This window comes from Zootoca vivipara, chromosome Z2, assembly GCF_965207765.1.
Source record: "Zootoca vivipara chromosome Z2, rZooViv2.hap1.1, whole genome shotgun sequence".
Taxonomy (NCBI): Eukaryota; Metazoa; Chordata; class Lepidosauria; order Squamata; family Lacertidae; genus Zootoca; species Zootoca vivipara.
In genome coordinates this window covers 31,832,589-31,858,185 of record NC_142585.1, presented here as the reverse complement: position 1 = coordinate 31,858,185, position 25,597 = coordinate 31,832,589, and the positions used below count along the sequence as shown (strand labels likewise).

General features: G+C 43.2%; 1 protein-coding gene across 1 annotated transcript; it reads left to right on the top strand.

The window, feature by feature from the left end:
- Positions 1-5,378: 5,378 nt before the first annotated feature.
- Positions 5,379-24,848, top strand: LHX3 (LIM homeobox 3). The gene is made up of 6 exons (XM_088665423.1): positions 5,379-5,448; positions 17,865-18,036; positions 19,874-20,076; positions 21,459-21,610; positions 23,705-23,876; positions 24,457-24,848. The coding sequence occupies exons 1-6, from the start codon at positions 5,379-5,381 to the stop codon at positions 24,846-24,848; spliced, it is 1,161 nt and encodes a 386-aa protein (XP_088521549.1).
- Positions 24,849-25,597: the final 749 nt, after the last annotated feature.

Genomic DNA, 25,597 nt, shown 5'->3' with positions numbered 1-25,597 from the left:
TACTTCTGGATCCTTTGTGGTTCCTTGAGGCTCAGGTGGCCTCAGTGGCACAGAGTCTTATAAAGCCCACTGACCACAACCCCTTCCTTTAGATTCATGTGGGTGCAAACAAAACTGCCAGGCAGCCTTTAACGTATAGCAGGGGACTCTGGGCAGGAAGCTGAAGATCCTTGGAGCACTGGTGGTTTTTTCAACACACCTTCCTGTTAAAGGAAGTGTCCCAGGAAGAGAGAAGAAAATTTCTGAAGTAAACCATTGGCTGTGCAGGTGGTGTCAGGAAAGTTTGGCTTCTTTGACCAGGGTCTCTGCTTCCTTGAGGAAGGCCTTCTGGCAGGAAATGTGTTGAAAAGAATGTGTTTGCTAAGGGTCTCGTGAACTTGATCAGGAGGGCTGTAAGCTAAATCTTGAGGGCGAGGGAGACAATATTACAGACAGCAGGGAAACACCTGGATCTGGGGACAATAGCTTCATCAATGCACAAGAAACTGAGTTGGTGCTCCAGAAACCTACTAAAGGGATTGAAGTTGATCTTAACAGCTCTGGAGTGTAGGACTCCAATGGTTTCGAGTTACAAGAAAGGAGATTCCAAATAAACACCAGGGAGAACTTACTGGCAGTAAGAGCTGTTCTATAGTGACTTGGAACTCCTTGGAAGGTTGTGGACTCTTCTTGGAAGGTTTTTCAGCAGAGGTTGGATGTCATGGATGCTTTAGTTGATTTTCCTGCATTGCAGGGGGTTAGACAAGATGACCCTCAACATCCCTTCCAATTGTATAATTATATGATTCTATCAATAGGTAAAAAGTAATTAAATCATAAAAGAATAAAACAAAACAAAGGCACATACAGCAGTATGAGAAACCGTTGTTGTTGTTGTTGTTGTTGTTGTTGTTGTTGTTGTTGTTGTTGTTGTTACTATTATTTTCAGGCCCAAAGGCCTGTCAGGTGAAGGACAGCAAGGAAGAAGCCAATCTAATTTCACTAGGATGGGAGTGCCAAAGTTGTCTGGGAGCAGTGACGAAGAATACAATCTTTCAGACACAGTGGACATTTAAACCCTAATCCTTCCCACAAAGGATCCTGGGCACTATAGTTTGTTGAGGGTGTTGGAAACTAGATTTGTGATAGGTAAACAACAGATCCCAAGATTTATTATGAGAAGCCACATTCTTTAAATACATGCAGAAGGCTGCTGTGGACTAGGCCCTTCCAACATGGACAACGTTTTAGAAAAAGGAACTGGGTGTGCAGTGAGCTTTCCTGTGGTCAGTGGTGCTTGATCTCGAGGTTTGTGGTTCTGATTTTGTTTTGAGATTTTGCAGGCAGTTTTGCAAATCCGTATGGTGTTTGGCTACCAAGTTTGCAAGGAACATCCTTCCTTGGAGGTTTTTAAGCAGAGGTTGGATGGCCATCTGTCAGGGATGCATTGAAGGGGGTTGGGCTAGATGACTCATGGGGGTTCCTCCAAACCCTACCATTCTATTATTCTAACCTGCCATCTGCATGTTTCTCCTTCCTTCCACCAAAGCAGGTGGTGGTTTTTGTCCTCTCTTACTGCCTCACTTTTGCGCCTCTTTCACTTGACCCCAGCAAAAGAGTGCTCTTATATTGAGATCCTGCTTATGGGCTTACCTCTGGCGCATCTGGTTGGCCACTGTGAGTATATTATGTGCACCACCTTGAGCTCCTTGGAAGAAAAGTGGGATAGAATAGCAATCAATCAACCCCCTTTGGTGAACCTGTACACTCTGGAAGGCAGCAGAAACTGAATCTGCTTCAGGATTGATTATCGTTGGTGAAGAGAAGGGTTGAAGAAGGAAGGTTCTCCCATGCCTTCCTAGAATTTAAGCACCAGTTATCTTGCTCTTATTAGTATGCAAGCTTTCTTCACATAGTCAGAATTGTATGGTTGGAAGGCACTCCAAGGGCCATCCAGCCCAACCCCCGCCATGCGGGAATCCCAGCTAGCATCATTGACATATGGCTATCCAAGCTCTGCTTTAAAACCTCCAATAAAAATGAGGGAGCAGCTGGATTTTGGTTGGAAGCATCAGAGGCTACCCAATTGACTTAGGGACTACACTCTGGATTTGCGTAGGGTTTGTATCTTAACTATTTCTTCTCCCCAAGATATCCTGCAAGACAGTGGAGGTTTGATGAGCCCCATCTGCGCCTCACTTCCCTCTGCAGCACATGCAGAAACTGCCTTCTTCACCGTTGGACCCACTATTGGTCTCATCTGCTGGAGCCTGTCTTTGCATGCAGAATAAATCCCTAACTCAGAGCTTTCCAAACTTTTTGTGTTGGTGACACACTTTTTAGACATGCATCATTTTGTGACACAGAAATTAAATTTTACTAGCAAAGCAGGGGTTAGACTAGCCAATTTCCAGCCCTGGAAGGAGTGTGGGGTGTGTTCACATGACACACCTACACACACACAGTTTGAAACCTCTGCCCTAATTCATCAAGGGTTTGAGATACACCAGCTACTCTCTCCTGGTTTAGCTGGCCAGTCAAAGTAATTTAATGGGGTGTTGCTGCTGTCAGAAGATGACAGCATCTAGGAGACATAGGTAAGAGCTGAGGACAGGGTGGGGACCAAAGGTGGGCAAACTATCCCAGAAGGAGCAGGACATGCTCACCAGAGGTATTACTCCTCCTCTAACACCTCATATACCGTGGAGTATTGTTATTTATGGTCACAATTATTCAGTGATCTGGTCAATATCACACAGTTTACCATAGAAGCCCTTGCCCTGCCCCAGGTAATGAAACTGAGCTCCTCCACCAGGTAGAGGTGGGAGTCTCATCTGGCTGCCCTTCAATTCAAGGATGGTCATAGAATCATAGAATTGTAGAGGTGGAAGAGTCCCCTAAGTGTCATCTAGTCCAACCCCCTGCTGTGAAGGAATCACAGCTAAAGAGTCACTGACATGGCCATTCAACCTCTGCTTTAAAAACTTTCAAAGAAGGAGAGTCTCCCATCTTCAAGGTTGTGCCAATTGACTCTTACCTTCAGAAATTCTTCCTGATGTTTAGTAAGAATCTCCTTTCTTCTGACTTGAAGCTATTGGTTCAGGTTCTATCCTCAAGAGCAGGAGGAAACAAGTTTGTTCCATCTTCCATGGGACAGCCCTTTAGATATTTGAAGATGGCTGTCATATCCCCTCTCCACTTCTCCAGACTAAACATCCCTAACTCCCTCAACTGTTCCTCATAAGGTTTAAAGATCTTTGAGAATCTTGGTCACCCTGCTCTGTATGGGATGGGTTTTAATGAGTAGAAGAGTATACAGTATATTAATTGCAATTCATCATTCCAGGCACCCATTATGTGTTGGTTGGACAGAGTTTCAAAATACTTGGGGCAAAATTAAAAGCATGGGAATTGGGTTGGAAAACCTTGTTTCCAGCAGATTCAGCTATGAAGTAAGCTGGCTCCCCCTTTCTTACCCCACTTAACAAAAATATCAGGCAAAAACTTGTAAAGTAAATTTAAAAATAAGATTCATTTTATAATCATGCATTGGTTCACAGCAACAGTAGCAGTAACAGCTATAACCAGCTTCAGGCTTGTGCCTAAAGCTGGAGCAAGAGGCATGTCTACATCTAACACTGGTCAAAGGAAGAGAGAGGGAGGCAGGACAAGAATACTACTTTATCTTCTGGAGAAGAGGGGAAATGACATCACACAGAGCCATTTCTACAGTTTCTATGGTCTGAGTATCTGTGCATCAGCAATACAGCTCTATGGCCTTAGCCCTTTCTCATGCTAACTACGTAAGAATATGCATTTGTTAGGTTTGGCTACTAATTTGCCACACTGGGTAGCATTCACTTTTCTTTTCTTTTTTTTTTTGCTGCTGTATTACAGGTTGAGTCATATGAAGCTTATGGTCTGCTAAGACCCCTAGATCCTTTTCACATGTACTACTGGCAAGCCAAGTGTTCCCCATCTTCTTCTTCTTCTTTTGTGCAGCTGGTTCTTCCTGCCTAAGTGTAGAACCTGACATTTATCCCTATTGAAACTCATTTTGTTAGTTTGGGCCCAATTCTCCAATCTGTTAATGCCATCTTGAATTCCAATTCTGTCTTCTGCAGCATTAGCTACCCCTCCCAGTTTGGTGCCATCTGCAAATTGGATTAGCATCCCCTCAAAACCTTCGTCCTAGTCATTTATAAATATATTTAACAACAATGGGCCCAGAACAGAACCTTGTGGCTCCCCACTTGTCCCTTTTCCCCAGGATTATGAGCAACCATTGGTGAACACTTTTTCAGTTCAGTCAGTCAACTGGCTACAAATCCACCTAACAGTTACCTTGTCCAGATCACATTTTACCAACTTCTCCACAATAATATACTGTGGGACTATGTCAGAAGCTTTGCTGAAATCAAAACTTAAGTCCACAGAATTCTCCTGTCCTGACCCACCAAGAAAGAAATGATATTCATCTGGCCTGACTTGTTTGTTTTTTGAGAAAGCTGTGCTGGGTCTTAGGTATCAATAGCATCTTTTTACCAACTTTAGATAAGTTTTTAGGAAGGTGCGGCTGGTCGAACAGTGTGTCTTCTGGAAGAGGACAAAAAGTTGGCACTCAGAAGCCAAAAATGGGGGTGGGTGGGATGCAAATTCCTCAGAGCTGCACCCCAATAATAATGATTTATTCAGTTTCAATTTCATTCCACCCTTCCTTTGAAGGAGCCCATGTGCAACTCTGAGCTCCTTTGGAGGAAGGGCAGAATAGCAACTGGATAACTAAATAAATTTATAAATACACACCGTGACCCTAGTCCTCATTGAGGTGTCTAGACCGGTCGCCTCCAGACAGAGTCCTAGATAGTGGAAACCTAAATGATGGTGATGATGATGATGAAGGAGAAGGTGGATAAAAGCCCGCCAGGCGTCCCTTCAGCACCGCGGACAACTCCGGCGCCTCGCCTGGCTTGCCAACGGCTCTGGGGGGCTTTGTTATGTTAAGGATGCTTCTTGGTATGGGAAGTGAACCCGGGAAGGGGGAGGGGAGGTGGGGAGAAGAGGAGGAGGAGCGCCCCCTGGGGAGGGGAGGGGGCTCCGCTCAAGTGACGCCCACAAGCTTTGCCAGGGGATATCCCTCGCTGCTGCTAGTCCTGTCACCCCCTCCCTCTCCCCCACCCCAAACCGTTCCCAGCAACGCAGGGAATAGCCAGAGGTCGACCTGACGCAGCCCGGGCTCCGCGGAGGGAATGTAAAAAGGACCCGCTGCAGCCGCAACAGCAGCGCCCGGAGCTCCAGGTTGGCAGTCAGAGCTCCCTCTGGGGTTGGGTGTCTTTGCGTGCCTTTCCCATTCCCTGAAACCCCAACAGGAACCTCGACTCACTTTCTGCCCCAGCACGATGCTCTTGGAGCGAGCCCGGGCCGAGAAAGCGGCCCCCGCCGAGGCCTGCGCCTTCGGCCGGAACGCAGGTAAGGGGGACCCGACGGGGCGGCGGCGGCGCGCGGAGGAGGCGGCTTGGCCGTTGGGGCGGCCATCTGGCCTGGGCGTCCGAAGGGGGGAAAGAGAAACGGGGAAAGATAAATTAAGGAAGGAAAGGTTGAGAAGAACTTTGAAAGAAAAGGAGGCAGAATGGAAGAAAGGAATGGTTTTAAAGAAAGAGAAGGAAAGAAAAAACCCGCAGAGCGCTCAGCGTCCAGCAGGTCTGCGGGGATGTCCTCTTTGCGGGGAGATCTATGGAGGTGAAGGCAACCGGTGTTAGCGGGGATGGGAAGTTGGAGCTCCAGGAAGACGCTGCTACAACTTGGGGGGCTCCGCACTCCGGTGAGGGCAGGTGGGGGCTGCAGGTGCCTCAAGTCGCTTTTTGGAGACGGGCAGAGCAGCGCAGGAGGCGCCGGGGATCCAAGTCAGGATGTTGCTACTTTTTGGTGCTATTATTATATTCGGAACTGTTAGGACTATTGGTACTGATTTTATTACAACTGTTACTATTACTACTTTTGCACTACTACAAATTATTACAACTATTATGACTATCACTGCTACCATCGTTACTATTGTAACAACTATTATTGATTTCTCCTCCTAGTTATGGTTGATCTCTTGTAAGGAAATTTTCGAGGCTTTTAATCTCCTTCCGCCTTTTTCTGCAGCGACCTTATTTACTGGATGTCAGTGTATTCATTTTTTAAAAAATATTCTTTTGGTGCTGGAGGGGGCGGGTTGTCCTGAAGCGACGGAGGGAATCCTTTTCCAAAGTTCATCCTCCCCGGCAGGGGATCGAGCAGTGTCTGGGGAGACCCCCGCTCCAATCCTCTTGGCGCATCGCTTTTTCTATTCGGATGGTACCAAAGCAATCGAAATTCTTTTTAAGAGTAAAAAGAAGGAAAGAAAGAAAGAAGAAACATAGACGGGGTGGCGGGGTATGTAGGTTAGGAGTCCTTCAAATATTTTGTGCCAATCATAAATATTTTTATAAATAAAGAAGTAAATAAATAAATGGAGGGCCTGATTTTGGGGGGAGGGTGTAATTATTTTGTGTGTGGACATAAGACCAAATTTGGAGGGGGGGGGAGAAAGAAGAAGGACAATTTTTCGCGCCTTAGGGCTTTTCTCTCCTCCATAAAGGCCCTCCCTGCCTGTTCCTTAGGGGGTGCTTTTGGGGGGGGGAGAGAGAAAGAAATAATAATAACAAATAATAATAATAATAATAATAATAATAATAATAATAATATAACAGGCGGCCCTTTTATCCCTTGAAATACACACACGTTACCCCTATTGGGTGCCGTTAAACTTTTTGGGCGCTAAGTTAAACCCCCAAATAAAAAATAAAATAAAATAAAATAGGACCAAGGAAATAAATAGGGACAATTCCCAGAGGTGGTGGGTCTGGGAGCCTCAGCCCTGCACTCGCTTTCCTAGGAGTAAGATCCGCTTAACTCTGTGAGGCTTACTTTAGAGTAAAGTTTGTCAGGCTTGCACCACAAGGAATTTGTTTTTTGTTTTTTTAAAAAAACATTCTTTTTTATTCATTTGTTATTTGTCTTTCAAATTAAGAGGTTTTTTTTAAAGTGTTTTTGTCACTGTTGTTATTACTCTATTACTATTATTTGGAAGTCTGCAATTCCTGCATTACAGGAGGTTGGCTTAGATGTCCCGAGTCCGAGAAACGGGTGATTTGCCTCTCCTGTGTGTGGGTTTGCACTCCCCATGAAGGAGCAAGTTTGCACTTTGGGGGTGCTTCTGAATCCACCTCTGTCATTCACTGGAAGCTCAGGAAGCCTTAGTTGTCAGAAGTGCTTTTTACCAACTGCAGCTGGTTGCACGGCTATGCTTGGACCGGGAAAGGCTGCCCGCAGTAGTTCATGCATTGGTTCCTTCAGTACTGATTTCTGCAACGCACTCAAGGTGCTACTGTTAGTATATAAAGCCCGTAACAACTTGGGACCAGTTTCCTACTCAACCTTTCCTTTCAACCACTTTGAGCAGTTGAATTACTACTAATACTAACTGTATACTGCCCTTCATTGAAGATCACAGGGTTGTTCACAACATAAAAATACTAAATGAGAACACAAAATACATAAAAAAACAAACAAAAACAAACCAACCCCCCACCCACAAACACGTTTTAAACACCATAGAATGTTTGAGCCACATGATACCCATTCCAAATTTGTAAGAACTTGATCATTTAGTGTGGCAGCACCTGTATTTTGGAACTCCCAGCCTATTGATATGAAGTCTGTGCCTTTGCTGAACTCTTTTTGGTGACTGCTAAAAACATTCTTTGTTTGTAGATGCTTAGAGAATGGAAGTAATTTAAATTGGATTTAGTATTTTATGTTTTTGTATGTTTTGATGTATGGTTGTGAATTGTTCTTGATTCTTTTGTTTTATCCTTTTGTAAACCAATTTGAGTTAGTTAGTTTTTTTTACAATCAAGCGATGTATAAATTTTAGAAAATAAAATAAATAAATAGATGACCCCTGAGGTCCCTTCCAACTCTACAATTCTAGGATTCTTTGTATGTTCTGCACTACAGTATTAATGCTATGCTGGTAGGTTGCTAAATCACAATGAAATTGTCAATACCTTTGCCTAATGCTATAAACGTATTGAATTGAAATTATTATTATTTATTACCTGCCCTTCTCCCAAAGGGCCCAGGGCAGATTTCAGCATTAAAGTACAATTTTAAAATGACTTAAAAGTATTGCCCCCTTTTGCACTATTCATTTATTTATTGCCTTTCTACCCCCCCCAACCTTTCTGTCTCCAATGATCTCAATTCAGCATACATGGTTCTCTCCCTTTCTTCGTTTAATCTAGGCATAGGCAAACTCGGCCCTCCAGATGTTTGAGGCTATAATTCCCATCATCTCTGACCACTGGTCCTGCTAGCTAGGGAGTTGTAGTCCCAAAACATCTGGAGGGCCAAGTTGCCTATGCCTGGTTTAATCCCTACAACAACACTGCAAGGGAGTTTAGGCTGAGAGAAGGCAGTGACAGACCTCCAAGTTCATACCCATTGAGCTTCATGGCCCATTGAGCTTCATCTGAATCCTGGCCTCTCCAAGGTTTTAGTCCTCACTGAGTACCCAGAACAGTAGAATCATAGAAATGTAGAGTTGGAAGGACCCTGAGGGTCATCTAGACCAACCCCCTGCAATGCAGGAATCTCAACCTTTCATTAAAAACCTCCAAGGAAGTCCACCAACTCTTGGGGGAGTCTGTTCCATTGTTTACACTCAGAAAATTCTTCCTCTTATCTTGTAACTTGAAGCCATTGGTTCAGGTCCTACCCTTTGAAGCAGGAAGAAACAAGCTTGCTCCATCTTCCATGTGAGAGACGTAGCCTCATAAAGCTTGGTTTCCAGACCCTTGGTCACCTTATGAGGAAGGTAGGTTGGGCTGAGAGAAGCCAGTAAACAGCCCAATGTCCCGCAGTGAGCTTCATGCCCAAGTGGGGATTTGTACCTTGGTTATCTCCCGGGTTCTAATCCTCATTGAATTTCCACACCAGCCCTGCAAGGTAGCTTAGGTTAAGCACAATTATCTTTGTGTACGTTTAGGCATGAGAATTCTACACCAGATGGGATGTGGATGGATGGATGGACAGCCAGAATCAAAGTGCACAATTCCTGGCCTTGTCCTTCCTGAAGAGTAAATCCTTTTGGCAATCTCTGTGGAATTCGAGGGTCCAGCAGACTTTGTTTTTGGGCTGCTGAGTGGGGCCTGCCAATAGACAGGTAATACTTTTAAATGGCCTTCACAAATGTATTTTTTTCCAATGCTGAGGGAAGAAAACAGGGGTGTCAGCCAGATCTATGACCTCTGATGCCATCCCATTCAAGGCAGTCATCTGCCTCTGGGGGCATCTTGAGACTTCCTCCCCCACAAAAATCCAATTGATTTTTGTTCCCTCCATTTCTCCATGTTTAATTTCTGGGTTTTGGGATTTTTTGCCTTCTCTGATAACTTACGACTCTCAGCTACTCATCTTCAATTTTTCTTCTTGTTTAAATACACTCTACTCTAAGGAACTGGAATGGGGCAGTGAATTTCGTGTCCTGAGAATGATTTTTTTTTAAAGTCTGGCTGAATCTAAGTCAAAAAGACATATTTGAAATTCAGGAGTGAGTCATCCATAACCCCCTTTTGGGCTTTTAAAAATATTAATTTTATTAATAAACAAAATAAACCAAAGATAAAGGGAAATAAATCCTGTTACAGCAGGTTGAAAATAGTCTTAGGTAGGACATAATGCAGTGCAGTGCAGTGCAATGCAATGCAATGCAATGTGATTTTATAGGACTTATTACCCACCCTTCACCAACAGCTTCCAGGGTGGAGTACAAGTTAACCCCCCCCCCGAAGTTTAACCAGATTGCAATCAGAGGAATGGAGCTGCAAACACCCTGTGGGTAAAAGGTAAAGAAGAATGGTGGATTTCTGGTGGCCCAGAATAGCACTGGAAAGCTTTTGGGCTGAACAGAATTTCTCAGCACCCAGCCTGGTGATTCCAATAAACATTGGTGGGGGACAGAATCTGACTGCAAAAGCCATCCAAATCCCTTGGAAGGTGATGGACTCCCCTTCATTGGAGACTTTTAAGCAGAGGTTTGATGGTCATCTGTCAAGGATGCTTTAGCTGAGATTCCTGCATTGTGAGACAAGGGGGTGGAGATGACCTTTAGGTCTCTACCAGCCCGACATGATTCTAGTGTTCTCTGTCCGTCCCCCCTCCCCACTTTGCCACCTTTCCCCATATCATCCAAAAGAGGGACAGGGGTGTCTTCCACACTGCCAGTCGTGAATTCTTGGGGTGGGGGTGGGGCCAGCTCGCTCTTCCTGGGTGAGAGTCGTGGTGCTTTTCTCCCCCACCCGTCGTGGGATGCTGCCTTCGAGGAAAAGGACCCCCAAAAGGAAAGGCTGGAGAATAACGGGCAGTAACTCATCCAGCTGGGGAACCTTTTAGCTGATTAAATTGCCTTCCTCCGACCCATTAGCAAATTAAATTTAAATAACTTTGCATATTGCCAACACACAGTATGAAGGACCTGAGATTAGCTCATGAGGCAAGCCAGAGAGAGAGAGAGAGAGAGAGATGCCGCTTTTTAGACGCTGGGATCGGCCTGGCAGTGAGGCGAACATACTACTACTACTACTACTACTACTACTAATAATAATAATAATATCCCTTTTGATAGCCTTTCCCCCCGAGAGGAACTTGAGGTAGGTCACAGTTAAAAGAGAAACAAACAAAATGCAGTGTAAACAGAGAGAGGGAGGGAAAGCAATCATTAAAAACAATTAAACACACACACACACACACACAGAGACACACACACACACACACACACACAGAGAGAGAGAGAGAGAGAGAGAGAGCAGCAGCAGCGCTTTCCTTAAAAAAATTCCCAAAATAATAATAATAATAATAATAATAATAATAATAATAAATTAAGTTTTCAATTTATATCCTTCAGGGGAAGGGTGGGATATAAACTGAATAACTAACTATGTAGTTTTATCACTTATTTATTTCATAATCTTTATTTCCCACTTGATGCTTTAAAAGCCTCAAAGTGGTTTATGAGAAGAATAAAACCATGAATTTATTGGTAGGAAAAATTAATACATTCAAAAGTAAAACAGCAACATTCTTTTTAAAGTAACTGAAATTGATCTTAAAATGTATTTTTTGTCTTATGCTATAAGCCGCCCCGAGGTCTCTTGATGAAAGGCGGTAAATAAAGTGAATAAATTAATGAATAATTAATAGCAATAGTCCTTGCATGCTGTCACCCACATGGCGTCAAAGCAGACTTGCAGAATGTTTATGTTACATAAATTATATTTTGCATTGCACACATAATGTGTATTTAGTTTTTTTTTTTAAAAGGTTACACAATATTCTGCAAAATGCAGATAGGATCTGACGTCAATCTACATAGTCCAAGCAAAATTACGGAACGCTGGTTTGATTCATGGGGTGCTTTAGTTGCGATTCTTGCGTTGCAGGGAGTTGGGCTAGATGGCCCTTGGGGAAACCTTATGACTCTACAATTCTATGATTCTGTTTACGGGAAAAGCGTCCCAGGCTTGGACTTTCGGGACCTCTTCGGGGCAAACCGGGACCTTCGAAGACCAGGTCCCTTCGGAGTCCGGCCTCCCTGGCCCTTCCCAGAGGAACACCCCTATCCATCTTCTCCTGCCTGTTTTCCTCACTCTCCTTCTGGGGAACTCCTCGACCCCACCTGCCTGCTGTGCACCATCGATATTGGGCTCTCGCCTTGATTTCCCCAGGCAACCCCCACCCATTGATCCATGGGCAGTGGGAGACGCCTCTAGCCCGAGCAAAGGGCCGTCCTTTTTTGTAGGGGGGGGGCACCTGTTCCTTGCGCTCCTTTTTCTTCCTGCGTTTCCTTTGGAAGGAAAATCCATCACCTTTGGAGGTACTGTACTGTAATAGGACTACAGAGCTGGATGGGATCCCCAATGGTAATCTAGCCTAACCCCCTGCAATGCAGGAATTAGTGCCTTTGAGGACCTGCCAGGGTGCAGAAAGTCGCCTTTTGGGGTCTGCCAGTGGGGGCGGGGCATTTATAACACTGGTAAAACTGACCCTTGCCACTAGAAAACCAGCAGCTCAGGGAGTAATAGAGCCCAAAGGGCAGGATTTCTAGCTGCAGAAAGTTGTGCGGGGGCAGGGGCTTTTGGCAAAGTGCCTTTTATCTGTCAACGGGTCTCACGTCCAAGGGAGCAAAGTCCGAGCAAAGGCTTAATAAGGGCATGCAGAAAAGTTCAGTTCCCTTTTCAGTGATTACCTTTTGCATGTTTTTATTATCATTCTCTTTTATTATTAAACATAATAAACCAAAGATAAAGCACATAAAGAAATCGTGTCACAGCTGGTTAAAAGCAGCATAAGGTTTGAAATTGTTGTTCCAAAACATCACAAAAAGTCCATTTCCCCATGAAACAATCAGGCTGGTTTATATGTATTCTTTTGCATGTTTTTAACTTTTTGTATTTTCTCTGTCTTTTAATTTGTGGCCACCTGGAGCCTAAGGGAAAGTCAGGATATACATATAATAAATAATATAGGCTTAATTAATAATTAATAACAGAAATAATGTTAACCTGTTATAGCGTTTTAATTCTGTGTTAGTTTCAAACTCTCGCTGCGAAATTTTTCTCAGTCAAATCATCTTTTGTGGACACTGTTTTGAGGTTTCCCCCCTCAAAGCAGTGTGTAAATTGTATGAAATAAATATGAAATTAATAAATAAATAATAGAAAGACAACGAAGAGGGACATGGATTCTTTCAGCAGCAACAAAAAAGGATTGATTGATTGATCGAGTGACTGAGTGATTTCTAAAACCTTTATTGTTATATTTTTTTATTTTTTTGTTTAAAGGTAAGGTTTATGTATATTTTAATCCGTCTGACCACCTGGGTCTCAAGGCGGCTCACAAGAAATACACGAATGCAGATCAAGCCAATTTGAAGACAGGAATCTTCCACACGCCCAAAGCTCAGCTTCTCCATGGCATGGCAGGTTGTTCCCTCGCTTTAAAAAAAACAAACCGTAAACTTCCTTCGTTGGAGGTTTTAAAACAGAGATTCGATGGCCACCTGTCAGGAATACTTAGGTCTTCTGCGTCAAAGGGGCTCCTTCACGGTGTACCGTGAAGCAAATAAACCAACTCAGGCACTCACTCAGGGAAGCAACGCTTTGGCTGGAACTCCCAGCAGCCAAGACTTTTTATTTTGAAATATTGATGATAATATTTTAGTCTCCTCTTATTAGTTCTTTCGAAACCTTTAAGACAACATTTTAGTTCTCTGCTAATTGTATGTTCCTTATGTTTCCCCCGGGCCTTTATTTATTTAGTAAAATTTAGTAAAACGTATACAAGTTGATTGTAAAACAAAACTCAGAGCGGCTTTCCTGCCGGCTGCTTCAGAAAACAGTACCCGGCTGCACTGTCGCTGTCCGTGGTTCTGAAGCTGCGGGCGGGGAGGTGAGCGGGCAGGCCGGGCTTCCCCCGACCGCGCACCTTAAAGGGGCGGGTCCCGCAGTTGTCCTCACCGCCCCGCCCCCAGTCTCCTACGTCCGTCTTGCCCAGTTTGGAGGTGCGGCAGGATGGAGTCCCCCGTCGGCACACAGACGCTCCTCGCCCTCCTGGCCCGCAGAGGTAAGATGGGGGGGGGCGCTGCGCTCATCTGAAGGGAGACAAGTCCCCACCCAAATAAAATATTGCGGGCAATGCGGGGTAGAAGGAGTTGGAAAGGGATCGCGCCCCCAATTCTGTCTTCGGATTTGCTCCCCCTCCTCCAGATGCGAGGTGCGGGGAGAGACGTCCGGAAAAGAGTTGTCCGTCCATCTCGGAAAGGGGAAATCGGAAAGGGGCTAGGGCTGGGGGTGTTGGCTGAGCGGGAGAGGGAAAAGAATGATCGGTGGATCGGGGCCGCCAATAAACTTCTTGCGAGGGAGGAAGATTTGGAAAGTCCTCCGAATTGGACCTTTCCCACTATATATATATATGCGCACAATCGCACTTGGATGGACGGTTAATGTAAATCATATAAACGACTCTTATACTTCGCAAAAGGAACACACACGAGGAGAACGGGTTGAAAAGGGAAACGGGTGCCTAAAAACTATCAACATAAGCTCTAGAACTGAACCACTTTAACAGGGGGAAATTATTTCAGATTTTTATCTCACACAATGGATGTTGGTTTATATCATGGGTGTATCCTCTGTATTATTTTATGAATATATTGCTACGGACTTCTCATGGCCTTTGGCTAGAACAATAAACTCATTGATTGATTATATGTTTGTGTATAATGTATATATTATATTATATGAAATGAAATGAAAAATTATCTTAAAAGCTAAAGGCAAAAAGGGGACAATTTTCCCTCCATAATTTCCATGCTGTTGGCCATGATTTTATTGCTTCATCATATAGTATGGTCTGGTTCAATCAATCCGTATTATTATTATTCCCATAGCCAGCTGCTTCCTATAATAAAGAAAGAGAAACAATGAATATCAATAATCAGAAATCAGCAAATAATATAATGTAACCTTCTCCGAAACTGAGTGGGTTTTAGTATATACAGAAATGTCTCCCTGGATGTTCTTGATATTCGATTTTGAGTTGTGTTTGCATTTACAAAGGCATCAAAAATTCAATTATTATTATTATTATTATTATCATTATCATTATTATTAAAAAGTAAAATAGAGAGTGAATTCCAACCGGCCAGTCGCACACACAAGATTGTTTTAGTCGCAGCGGAGAAAATATTGGACCGGAGTGTTTTCTGCCTTCTTAAAGAAAAAAATCCCAATAATAGCTAAAATAGGGTGGTGGTAACTATTTATTAATGCTATTTAATTGTGGTTTATTTTGTATATTAATAACATATTTTTAAAGAAAGGATGGAATGGAAGGGTTCCTGAGAGTCTTACTGGTCCATGCAACTGTTATCCCGACCCTGGTAAATGCATCGGCTTGTGATTGGGGGCGGGGACTTTTTCGCCCCTGAACCTTTCTCCAGCTGCTCTCCGGCGAAAAGGGAACTAAAAACCGTAAAAAGAAATCAAGCCCCACCCCCCGGAGACTTGAGCCTAGTAAGGGTCAAGCTGGAGAATTGTTATTATTTTAAACCTGGGGAATTTTAAAATTTCGTTTGGGGAAGGTTATTTTGTTTTGGAAAGTATTTTTATTTATTTCGTTTGCGAAGACTAATACTGTAGAATCATAGTAGAGTTGGAAGGGGCCCCAAAAAACCATCTAGTACAGCCCTCAGCAGTACAGGAATCAATCACAGAGTCTTTGTGGTCGCTTTTCATGAGAAAAGATTAAGAAATGACCCGTCCTGGATGTTGGTTGCTCTTCTCACAAAACGTGTCTGGAACCCAGAGAAAGGAAATCATGTGTAGAAATTGACACTCAAACGAGTCATTCCGGCTTTTTTGGTGGAGGGTGGAGTCAAGTTCCGGCCCAGGAGGGGAAAAACTTGATTGGGTTCAAGCGCTTGGATCCTCTTCCCCATCACAACAACAACAACAACAACAACACTTTATATGTTTAGTTGAGTGTCTCCCTGAACTAAGAAAGACAAAACCTTTCTTTTTTGTCGCCCTCCTCAAATTATACACTGTGTTTTGTACAATTTTCTAAATAAAGTGCTATCAGGATTTATTTTCAATTTTATAGATATAGGTAAATGCGAATTAACAACAACAACAGTTTTCATTCATTTTCATATTATTTTGCTATAAATTAATGTAAAGGCATATTTCGGTTGAAGCTGTTCCTCCATTTTGTAGTGTGTGTGTGTGTATTCCTGTGGTTGATGCGACTGTGATGGTTAAAACAACAATAAACGTCAAATAGATTAATCATCATCATGAATTTATTCATTGCCCGCCCTTCACCCTAAGGTCCCAGGGCGGGTTGCAACACTAAAACCCAGTATTTTATAAAAAATTTTAAAACAACACACGACCCTAAATTTAAGGTGAGTCCTAAAATCCCGAACCTCTGTGTCAGAAGCAATGCATCTGAAGCGCTGACGTCTTTCGCCAGAAAAAGTTCAAGGAAAGGATCTAAAATAAATCAGGAGCGCGCACAAAAATACTCTCGGGGATACGACGAGTGCCGCGACTGAAAACGAAAACCAGCCTTCCCTTAAAAAGAGGGGGGGCGGGGGAGGAACTTGAAACTCGTCAAAACCCAAATTTCCAGAGTGGAAAATAAACAAACAACAGAATAAATAATAATAATAATAATAATAATAATAATAATAATAATAATAATAATAATAACAATAATAATAATAAACAAAAAAGAAACAAAACGCGAAGGAAAAGCAAGGAAAGTTCCAGGAAAAAACGAGGCAGGGCTGGATGCTTTAAAACCACATTTTGAGCCTTGATTTGTTTCCGCACCCTGCCCGCGACTGGGCGCGCGCGCGGTGGGGGAGGGAATCCTTATCGTATATTTCTTTCGTAAAATTTATACACCGCTGTATTGTTTAAAAACTCACCCACCCACACCCACACTCTCAAAGCAGTTTACACAAACCATAAAATTATCAGTAAGAAAAAATGAACAGCAATAATTTAGCTTTCCTATTTTTGGCGGTGATTTTGATGGGACTTGATTCGTTTTCTTGATGGGACTTGATGGCGGTGGTGGAGGAGGAAGGCGATGTGGGTGGGTTCACACCAATGGAGGGCGGAGGAAGACCCCTCCTCTGCTCACTAGCCCCTAGGAAAATCAACAAATACTTTTTTTAAAAAAAAGGACAAATGGGGGCGGCGGAGGAAGCCACAGTAAAAGTGAGCAATGCAACAGGTGACCCGGCTCCCAAGGCCATGATCCTGCTACCTTGCTTCTGAGCCACCGTGCCTTAGGATCGGCTTGCGCCTTAAGCAAACAATTTCTCTCTATTTCCCCACCTCCCTGTTCCTGGGGATGCCAATGAGCGGCTCGCTTCCCAGTGGAAGTGAAATGGGGGCAGGATAGATATTGCGCTCCCCCACCCCTCAAAAGGCTCACCGGCATCCATCCACAAGGCACTGTGCGACCGCTCAAGAAGAACTGGGCGTACAAGAGGCAGAATTGAAGGGAGAGCGAGATGCCTAGATTAATCACTCAATTACTTAATTGAGCGAACTAATCTGCATGTCTCTAAAATCTCCAGGTTTTCTTTTTAACACCTGTAAGGGATATATTCTATTATGTTTTTAATTTTTTAAAATTTATTTATTACTGTATTTACCGGCCATAAGGCCTTTGGGGATCATAGAATCGTTGAATTTGAAGGGAAAGTCTTTGTTTCTGGAAACATTGAGATCAGTGGCTGGGAGAACATTTTAAACTTCTTTTAGAATGCTTTAAAAATGGTTTGTTTTTTGTTTTTTCTCAAATCATTGATCATAGCATTGCAGAATTAGGAGGGACCATGAGGGCCATCTAGTCCAGCCCCCTGCACTGCAGGAATCACAGCTAAAGGATCATAGCATTCTAGAAGGGGGCCAGTGGCAGCCTTTGGGCTCTCAAATTTCAGCAGCACCATGTGCAAAGCAAAAAAATTCAGTGCCCCCACCTCTCACACTCCGTCCTACACCGAGGGGATCCGAGAAGCCATCTAGTTAAGCCCCCTGCAATGTGGTGCCCAAAACTGGACCCCAGGTGAGGTCTGAGCAGGGCAGAATGGAGCAGTACTATTCCTTCCCTTGCTCTGGCCTAAAATCGCATTAGCTATTTTTGCTGCTGCATCAAACCTGTTGCAAGGTTGCAAACACCTGGCTTGACAGGTGTCTCTGTGTCTTTCTCCCTGACAGAGGTCCCGCTATGCGCAGGGTGCAACCAGCACATTGTGGACCGCTTCATCCTGAAGGTGCTGGACCGGCACTGGCACAGCAAGTGCCTGAAGTGCAGTGATTGTCAAGTCCAGCTAGCGGAGAAGTGCTTCAGTCGCGGGGAGAGCGTCTACTGCAAGGAGGACTTCTTTAAGTGAGTCCTGGGGGTGGAGGAGGAGGGGGAATCAAATGGGCCACAAGGGGGTGCGTTTCCTAAGGGGAGATCCCTGTTGGGATCCACCCCCTGTGCAACAAAATAAGGTCACAGAATCAAAGAATCACAGAAGGGGAAGAGATCGTCCTAAGGACCACCTGGTTCAAGCCCCTACAATGCAGGAATCACAACTAAAGAACCGCAAGCCTTGTCCGGAGGTAGGACTCAGGCCAATTCATATCCTGCAAAAGCAAAAGAAAGAGTTGTCCATTGGAGGCATAAGAACACCAGCAGAGCCGTGCAGGATCAGGCCAGTGGCCTGTCTAGTCCAGCCACCTGTCTTCATTGTGGCCAGGTTACCTGAACACTGGTGGGGAACAGGAGAGTTGCTGTTGCGCTTGGGTCCTGCTTGTGGGCTTCCCAAAATGGGCATCTAGTTGGTCACTGTGAGGACAGGATGCTGTATGACATAGACTCCCTTCAGCCCAATTCAGCAGCCAGGCTCTTGTTATGTTCTTATGGAACCTCCAGGTCCAGAGGCAGTCTATCTCAGTTCCTAGGTTCTTGGGGGCATTTGGCTGCTGTGAGAACAGGGTGCTGGACTAGATGCGTCCCCTTTGGCCTGATCCACCTGCAACAACCAGGCTTTGCTTGGGCATGGACAGAACTCCCCTCCCAGCATGAATAAAGACAGCCAGCTCCCCGTACCACTTGCACTTGCATTATGGACTTTCAGGGGGATGAGTGCGCTTGACTCCAGATTTCACTCTGTGTCCATTTCTTGGGAAGGTGTCCCAGCATGCTCTTGGGTCTCTTCAACAGCAGAATTGTACAATAAATTCCCCATTTGTAAGTTCTCAAATCTTTCAGTGTGGTAGCACCTACACTTTGGAACTCCCCGCCTATTGATATCAGGCAGGCACCTTCTTCAGGGTATTCTTTTTGGCACCTGCTAAAAACATTTTTTTTTGTTTAGACAAACCTCTCCAGACACTTGGTGTGAGTTTTAATTTAGTCAATTGTTATTTTAACTTTTCAAAAGTCTTAAATTCTTATTAATTCTTATTATTGGTAACTTTATTGTTTCATTCTTTTTGGAAACAGCTGTGAGGTTTTTGGTTGTTTTTTTTTACTATCAAGCAATGTATAAATTTTATGAGATAAAATTTCTCCCTGCTGATTTATTTCAAAAGACTTTGCTGCAGTTGTTTAATTAAAGATGAGTTTTAATTTGTCTTTATTATTATTTTAACTTTTTGAATTTCTTACATTATTGTTAATTTTTCTTAGTGATCATTTTAATGCTTTATCTTTTTTGTGAAATGACTTTGAGATTTTTTATTTTTACAATTGAGCAGCATACAATATTTTATGAAATAAGTAAATAATAAATACACCCAGGAGCTGCCAATTGACCATGGGATCATTTTCTTTGCATCATAGAACCATAGAATTGGAAGGGATCCCAAGGATTACCTAATTCAGTGTTTCCCAAATTTGGGCCTCCAGCTATTTTTGAACTACTATTCCCATCATCCTTGAACACTGGTCCTGCTAGCTATGGATGATGGGATTTGTAGTCCAAAAACAGCTGGGGATACAAGTTTGGGAAACGCCTGATCTAGTCCAACCCTCTGCAAGGCTAATGATCCTGGACCACAACAGGAATATGGTTTCTTCAGCAATGAAAGGAAAATTTCAAGGAAGGAATCAGAACATATTAATTTACAGAATCATAGGATTGTAGAGTTGTAAGGGGTACCAAGAATCATCTAGTCCAACCCTCTGCCATGCAAGAATCACAACTAAAGCTTTGTTCCTTTCAATGACCAAACAGGAGGTTTGGGACCAAATGTGCGGCCTGTCAACAGGGGATTCCTCCAACGCAGGTTGTGCGGAGAGCCCAGGACTTCGTTTACCACCTCCACTGCTTCTCCTGTGTTGTCTGCAAGCGGCAGCTGGCCACAGGGGACGAATTCTACCTCATGGAGGACAGTCGCCTGGTTTGCAAAGCAGACTACGAGACAGCCAAGCAGAGAGGTGGGTTGCACCCAGAAGGCTCCCTGTTATTTCATCTCCAATATTTATGGAGCATTTTCACTATAGATGGTCACAAAGTAGTGCTTACTTTGAGGGGGTTGCCTCCCCTAGTAGGGAGTGGCTTGGCACACTCATTGTCACATGGAGTTTTTATCTGCTTTGGAAGTTCTCCAACCTCTCTTTACACCTGGGGTGGGTGAGGTATTTTCTTTGAGGGCCACATTCTATCAGGGGGAATCTGTCAGGGGGTATATGGTGGAAATGGGCAGAGCCAGAGTCACTGGGTCAGTTTCCCTAAGAAAATTGGAAACAGATTTTAGAGGTGTTGATTCCTAAATTTTATTCCAATCCATTAGAAGAATTTATGTTCCGATATCTGGTTCCCATATCTTTTGAAGGGGTTCCATAGATCCGTAAGTTACATTAAGCAATAAAGAGTATCATTTTGAAATTAACTCTTTCCCCGCCTCTATCCATTGTGTTTAATAAATTTTCAAATTTTGTCAGAGGCCTCAGAGCTTGTATTTTTACATACTCTTTTATAATAAAACTATTTATTTGATTAAACTAAATCCAGCTTGAGTTAAGATTCGGAAAAGTTTATTTTATTGGGTTAATGGAGGCTGATTATTGGTATTGAAATCTCACTACATGTGTAAATATTTGGATTCCCAAATTATCTCTCCTTTGCTGGAAAAAAAATACATGTTTAGGTTGCCAGGTTTTCCAACAGTACAATATGAACAGTACAATTTGTAAATTGATTCCATAGAATTGAATCATAGAATTGTAGATTTGGAAGGGATGCCAAAGGTCACCTCATCCAGTCTCCTGCTATGCAGGATTTGTTATAGAGTTCAGTCCCATTTATGTTGAATTGTTTATTCCATTAGTTCAAAAGAGACCAGAGAAATGAAGCATTGGCAAACTCTTTCCAGAGCTATGTGGACTGAACAGACAGCTCAGATTTGGAAGAAAACCAGACGTGTAAAATTAGAACAAGAAGGAAAAACAACATAACAAAGGACTTTTAAAAAGTTTGGGCAGCCTTTATTTCATTTGTAATGTCTAAGGAATATGGCTTTCAACTGCCTATTGGAAATTTATGGAAAAGTGTGCACGCACGCACACAGACACACACACGTGTAAAAGTTACTAGACACCTTTTCTTCTGAGGAGGGTAGGGAGACAAGGTTAGGGGTGAAAAGATGTTTGCTTGTATTGTTTTGGATATGTGAAAAAAAACCAATAAAGAATTCTTAAAAATATAAACAAACACCATCCAGAGAATTGGATGGGCTGGGGGCTGATTTAGGGTCATAGGTTTGTGGTTCCTGGAGCTTTGGGATCTTTGATGCCTTTCCTCTTGGGGACATTTGCAGAAGCGGAGTCCACAGCAAAGAGACCCCGCACGACAATCACAGCCAAACAACTGGAAACCTTGAAAAATGCATACAACAATTCCCCCAAGCCAGCCCGACATGTGAGGGAGCAACTTTCCTCCGAGACTGGCCTGGATATGAGGGTGGTCCAGGTGAGTGACCCCACCTGAGGGTGGGTGTGTGGGGCAAGGGAGGGGGCAGGCATTTTCCAGCAAACATTTTAACTAATGCTTGATTGTATTTTTTTTTTTACTGATTCTGGAATTGCATCTTTGCAAACTGCTTAGAGACCTTTATAGTTAAGTGTATATAAACTGTTTAAATAAAGAGAAAGAGAGAGAAGAGTTTGTGCTGGGTTGGGAAAATAGTTGCTGATATGTTATTAATATCAACTGTCACCCAACTGCGACAGCTGCAGCCATTCCTGAACTGGGAAAGCATTGCCATAGTAGTTCATGCACTGGTTGCTTCAAGGTTGGATTACTGCACTGAGCCCTTTGTGGGGCTTCCCTTATGCTTTAACTGTAGGCTGCAGCCACTGCAGAATGCTGAAGCACAATTGCTGGCAGGACTGATGCATTGTCAGCATATAACAGCTGTGCTCAGAGATCTGCTATGGTTGCTGATTTGCTGCTGAGCCAAGTTCAAGGTGTTAGTATATATAAAACCTTAACAACTTGGGACAAGTTTACCTATGAGATTGCCTTACCCTCATACACCCTATTGAGTGCTTCAATCAGCAGAATTGGCACTAATATAGGTGGCACATAATTGGCACATAATACCCATTATACATTTGTAAGGATTTGGTCTTTTAGTGTGGTAGCTTTGGAACTCCCTGCTTCTGGATATCAAGCAAGCAGGTGCTTTCACTGTACAGTACTCTTTTCGGCAGCTGCTAAAAACTGCTTAGTTGCTAAAAACATTCTCGTTAAGACAAAGGGGTCCAGATGCTTAGAAAGTTGTTGTGGATTTTAATCTATTTTTGTATATTTGTATGTTTCAGATTTTTCTTGATTTTATTGATTTATCTTCTTGTAAACTGTTTTGGGGGTTGCTTGGTTGGTTTTTTTTTACATTTGAGTGGTGTATAATTTTTATGAAACAAACAATTATTAATATAAATATTTGCTTTGCTTTGATATTTTTTGTTTTGCTTTTCCAATAATGGATGTTGAGCTCAAAGCACAATAATCACAATAGCATTAAGAACAACAAAAGATTGCAATAACATGCAAATAAAGCAAACACAGCAATAAATTCATCAAAGCAATTTGGCATTTAAATGTGCTGTTAAATATTGTCTATTTGTTGCATTACATGCATGTTTTGAATTGTTGTACTGTAATGCAAAAGTGATAAATAAAAATATTTATCTGCTTGGATAATTAACTGTTAATAAAAAATTAACTGCTTGGACACCTTAAGGTAACAAATGGCTAATTGGAGGTAGAAATGCAAATAAATACTTATTTATTCAATGTCTTCTCTGCCCTTCACCACAAGGTTACAGCAATTTAAAAACACAGGGCTTTTTTCAACTAAGTTTTTCTCAGAGTAGACCTATTGGAATGAATGACCATGGCTAAGGTAGTTTCATTAATTCAAACATATCTACACTGAATAAAACTTAGTTGAATACTCCCCCCCAAAGTTTAAAACAAGTTACTGTCACAAGGCCAGGGTAAAGTGGTGCATCTTCAATATATTATATTATTTGCTTATGTTATAAAATTTATAAACCACCTGGTTGTTAAAAAAGACCATTCAAGGCAGATTACAAAAAGATAAAACAATAAAATCAAGTAACAATACTTGAAAATGTACAAAACTTTCTAAGTGCCAAAATATCAAGAGGCAGGGAGTTCCAAAGTGCAGTTGCTGCTACACTAAAGAATCAAGTTCATATGCTGGGATTTAGTCTTATTCTTATTCTCATTCTTATTTATGACATTTATATACCGCCCTAAACTCACAGGTATACCTATACCTGATGGAAACTATATATAATAGCATTTCTGTGGTGACAGAATCCCGCAACTTCAGAGGTTTTGTATATTGTAAATGTGAGCTTGAGCAGCAAGTGCTCAACCCTCAGAAAAATAAAAATAAGTGAGAGATGGACATCTCTGCGGAAATGCCCATGTTGCAGCGAGAGGTGAATTGCAGCTCCCAGGATGCCAGTGGCTTTCTCAGGAGCACTTAAATGTTGCAGATTTAAGAGCTTCTCCTGGCCACCTCCTCAGGTTTGGTTCCAGAATCGGAGAGCGAAAGAGAAGCGGCTAAAGAAAGACGCTGGAAGGCAGAGGTGGGGGCAATACTTCCGGAATATGAAGCGGTCGAGAGGGAACTCTAAATCCGACAAGGAGAGCATCCAGGAAGAGGGCCCGGACAGCGACGCTGAGGTCTCCTTCACAGGTACATTGAATTGTAGAATTGCATACCCTTCAACATTTCTTCAATGAAAATAGGGACGCCCTATTTCATATTAATAACAATTTTATTATTTATACCCTACTCATCTGGCTGGTTTGCCTCAGCCACTCTGGACAGCTTCCAACATATATATAAAAATAATAAAACATTAAGCATTTAAAAAACAACAACTTCCCATTCAGTGATACCTCAGTGTAAGTACTCAGTTGGTTCCGGAGAGCCATTTGCTCCCTGAAAAGTACTTAATCTGAGCGCCATTTTTACGTGTGCGCGAAGTGCTGATAGAGTGCTTCTGCGCATGCGCGAACTGTGCAGATCGCTTCTGCGCATGCACGCGCCATGGAACACTTCCAGGTCCACGGAGTACTTAAACTGAAAGTACTCAAACTAGAGTGTTCTCAGACCGAGGTATGACTGTACAGCAGGCATCCCCAAACTTTGGCCCTCCAGATGTATTGGACTACAATTCCCATCATCCCTGACCACTAGTCCTCTTAGCTAGTAAAAATAAAATAAAATAAAATAAAAATAAAGCTGCTCTCTCTTTCCCCCTCTCTTCCAGATGAACCATCTATTTCTGAGATCAGCCACACCAACGGAGTCTATGGGAGCCTTGGGGAGAACTCTCCTGCCCTGGGGCGGCCGGCTGGGGGCAATGGAGGCTTTGCCCTGGAGCACAGTGGACTCCCAGTTCCAGACCAGTATCATGACCTCCGCCCTACCAGCCCTTTGCAGGCCCTGCCTGGCCACCAGCCCTTGATGTCCAGCCTGGTTTACCCTGATGGTGGCCTCAGCCTGGTGGGGCAGAGCGGACAGGGCGTGCCCCAGCCCATGAGGGTGCTGGCAGGGAATGGACCTGGCTCGGACCTCTCCACGGGGAGCAGCGGGGGCTACCCAGACTTCCCTGCGAGTCCTGCCTCATGGCTGGACGAAGTGGATCATGCCCAGTTTTGACGGAGCCCATCACTTCTGGCTAGGGTGTGCGCGCTCCCTTGAGACTTTTTAAAAATGGAATGACAATGTTATTTCAACTGGCGTTGGGATCAGCCAGCAAAGATGATGGAGGACATCCTCTTACAACATCCACTGCCCCAACTGCAGGACTAGTCCCATATTAGGGGCATGTGTGTGAGAAAAATATATGGACCAAGATGCCTTTTGGGCCTGACTGACAGTCTGGAAGTGCTTCCTGGGCTGGGCCACTTGCCATTGAACCACAGGGCCAGACAACCCTACTGATGGCACCAAATGGTATGGGGAAATGCCAGGAAGTTACTGTATTTCCCCCAAGGATGGTTGCAGCTTCTGCACGGGGTGCTGTGCTGCTGAGCACCTAACAGACCTTGTGCTTTCCATAAGATATATGTGTGTCTGGGGAGGGATGTTGATTTTGGTTTTGTTTCTATTTTTTAAAATAATGCTGTTCTCCATACATGTCTCAATGGAAGGACTGACCTTTCTGCCATCCCAGGCCCATCAGAAGCTCTTAAAAAAATTGCATAGCTTCAAAATAGTTTTCCACAGTGAGAAGAAAGGAGTGTGTGTGTGTGTGTGTGTGAATACTTCCAAGAGGTGAGATATTTTGAGGAAATACCCTTCTAAGAGGACTCTTAAAAGAATATGAGAGAGAGAGAGAGAGGGAGGGAGAATGGGTTTTTTCCTTTTTTTTTAATTATAAAAAATGCATGCACCCAAGACATAGG

Coding starts and splice junctions, on each gene's coding strand:
- LHX3 (XM_088665423.1), top strand. CDS start 5,379: ATGCTCTTGGAGCGAGCCCGGGCCGAGAAAGCGGCCCCCGCCGAGGCC. Junction 18,037..19,873: donor TGCAAGGAGGACTTCTTTAA/GTGAGTCCTGGG, acceptor ATGACCAAACAG/GAGGTTTGGGACCAAATGTG. Junction 21,611..23,704: donor TGGATATGAGGGTGGTCCAG/GTGAGTGACCCC, acceptor CCACCTCCTCAG/GTTTGGTTCCAGAATCGGAG.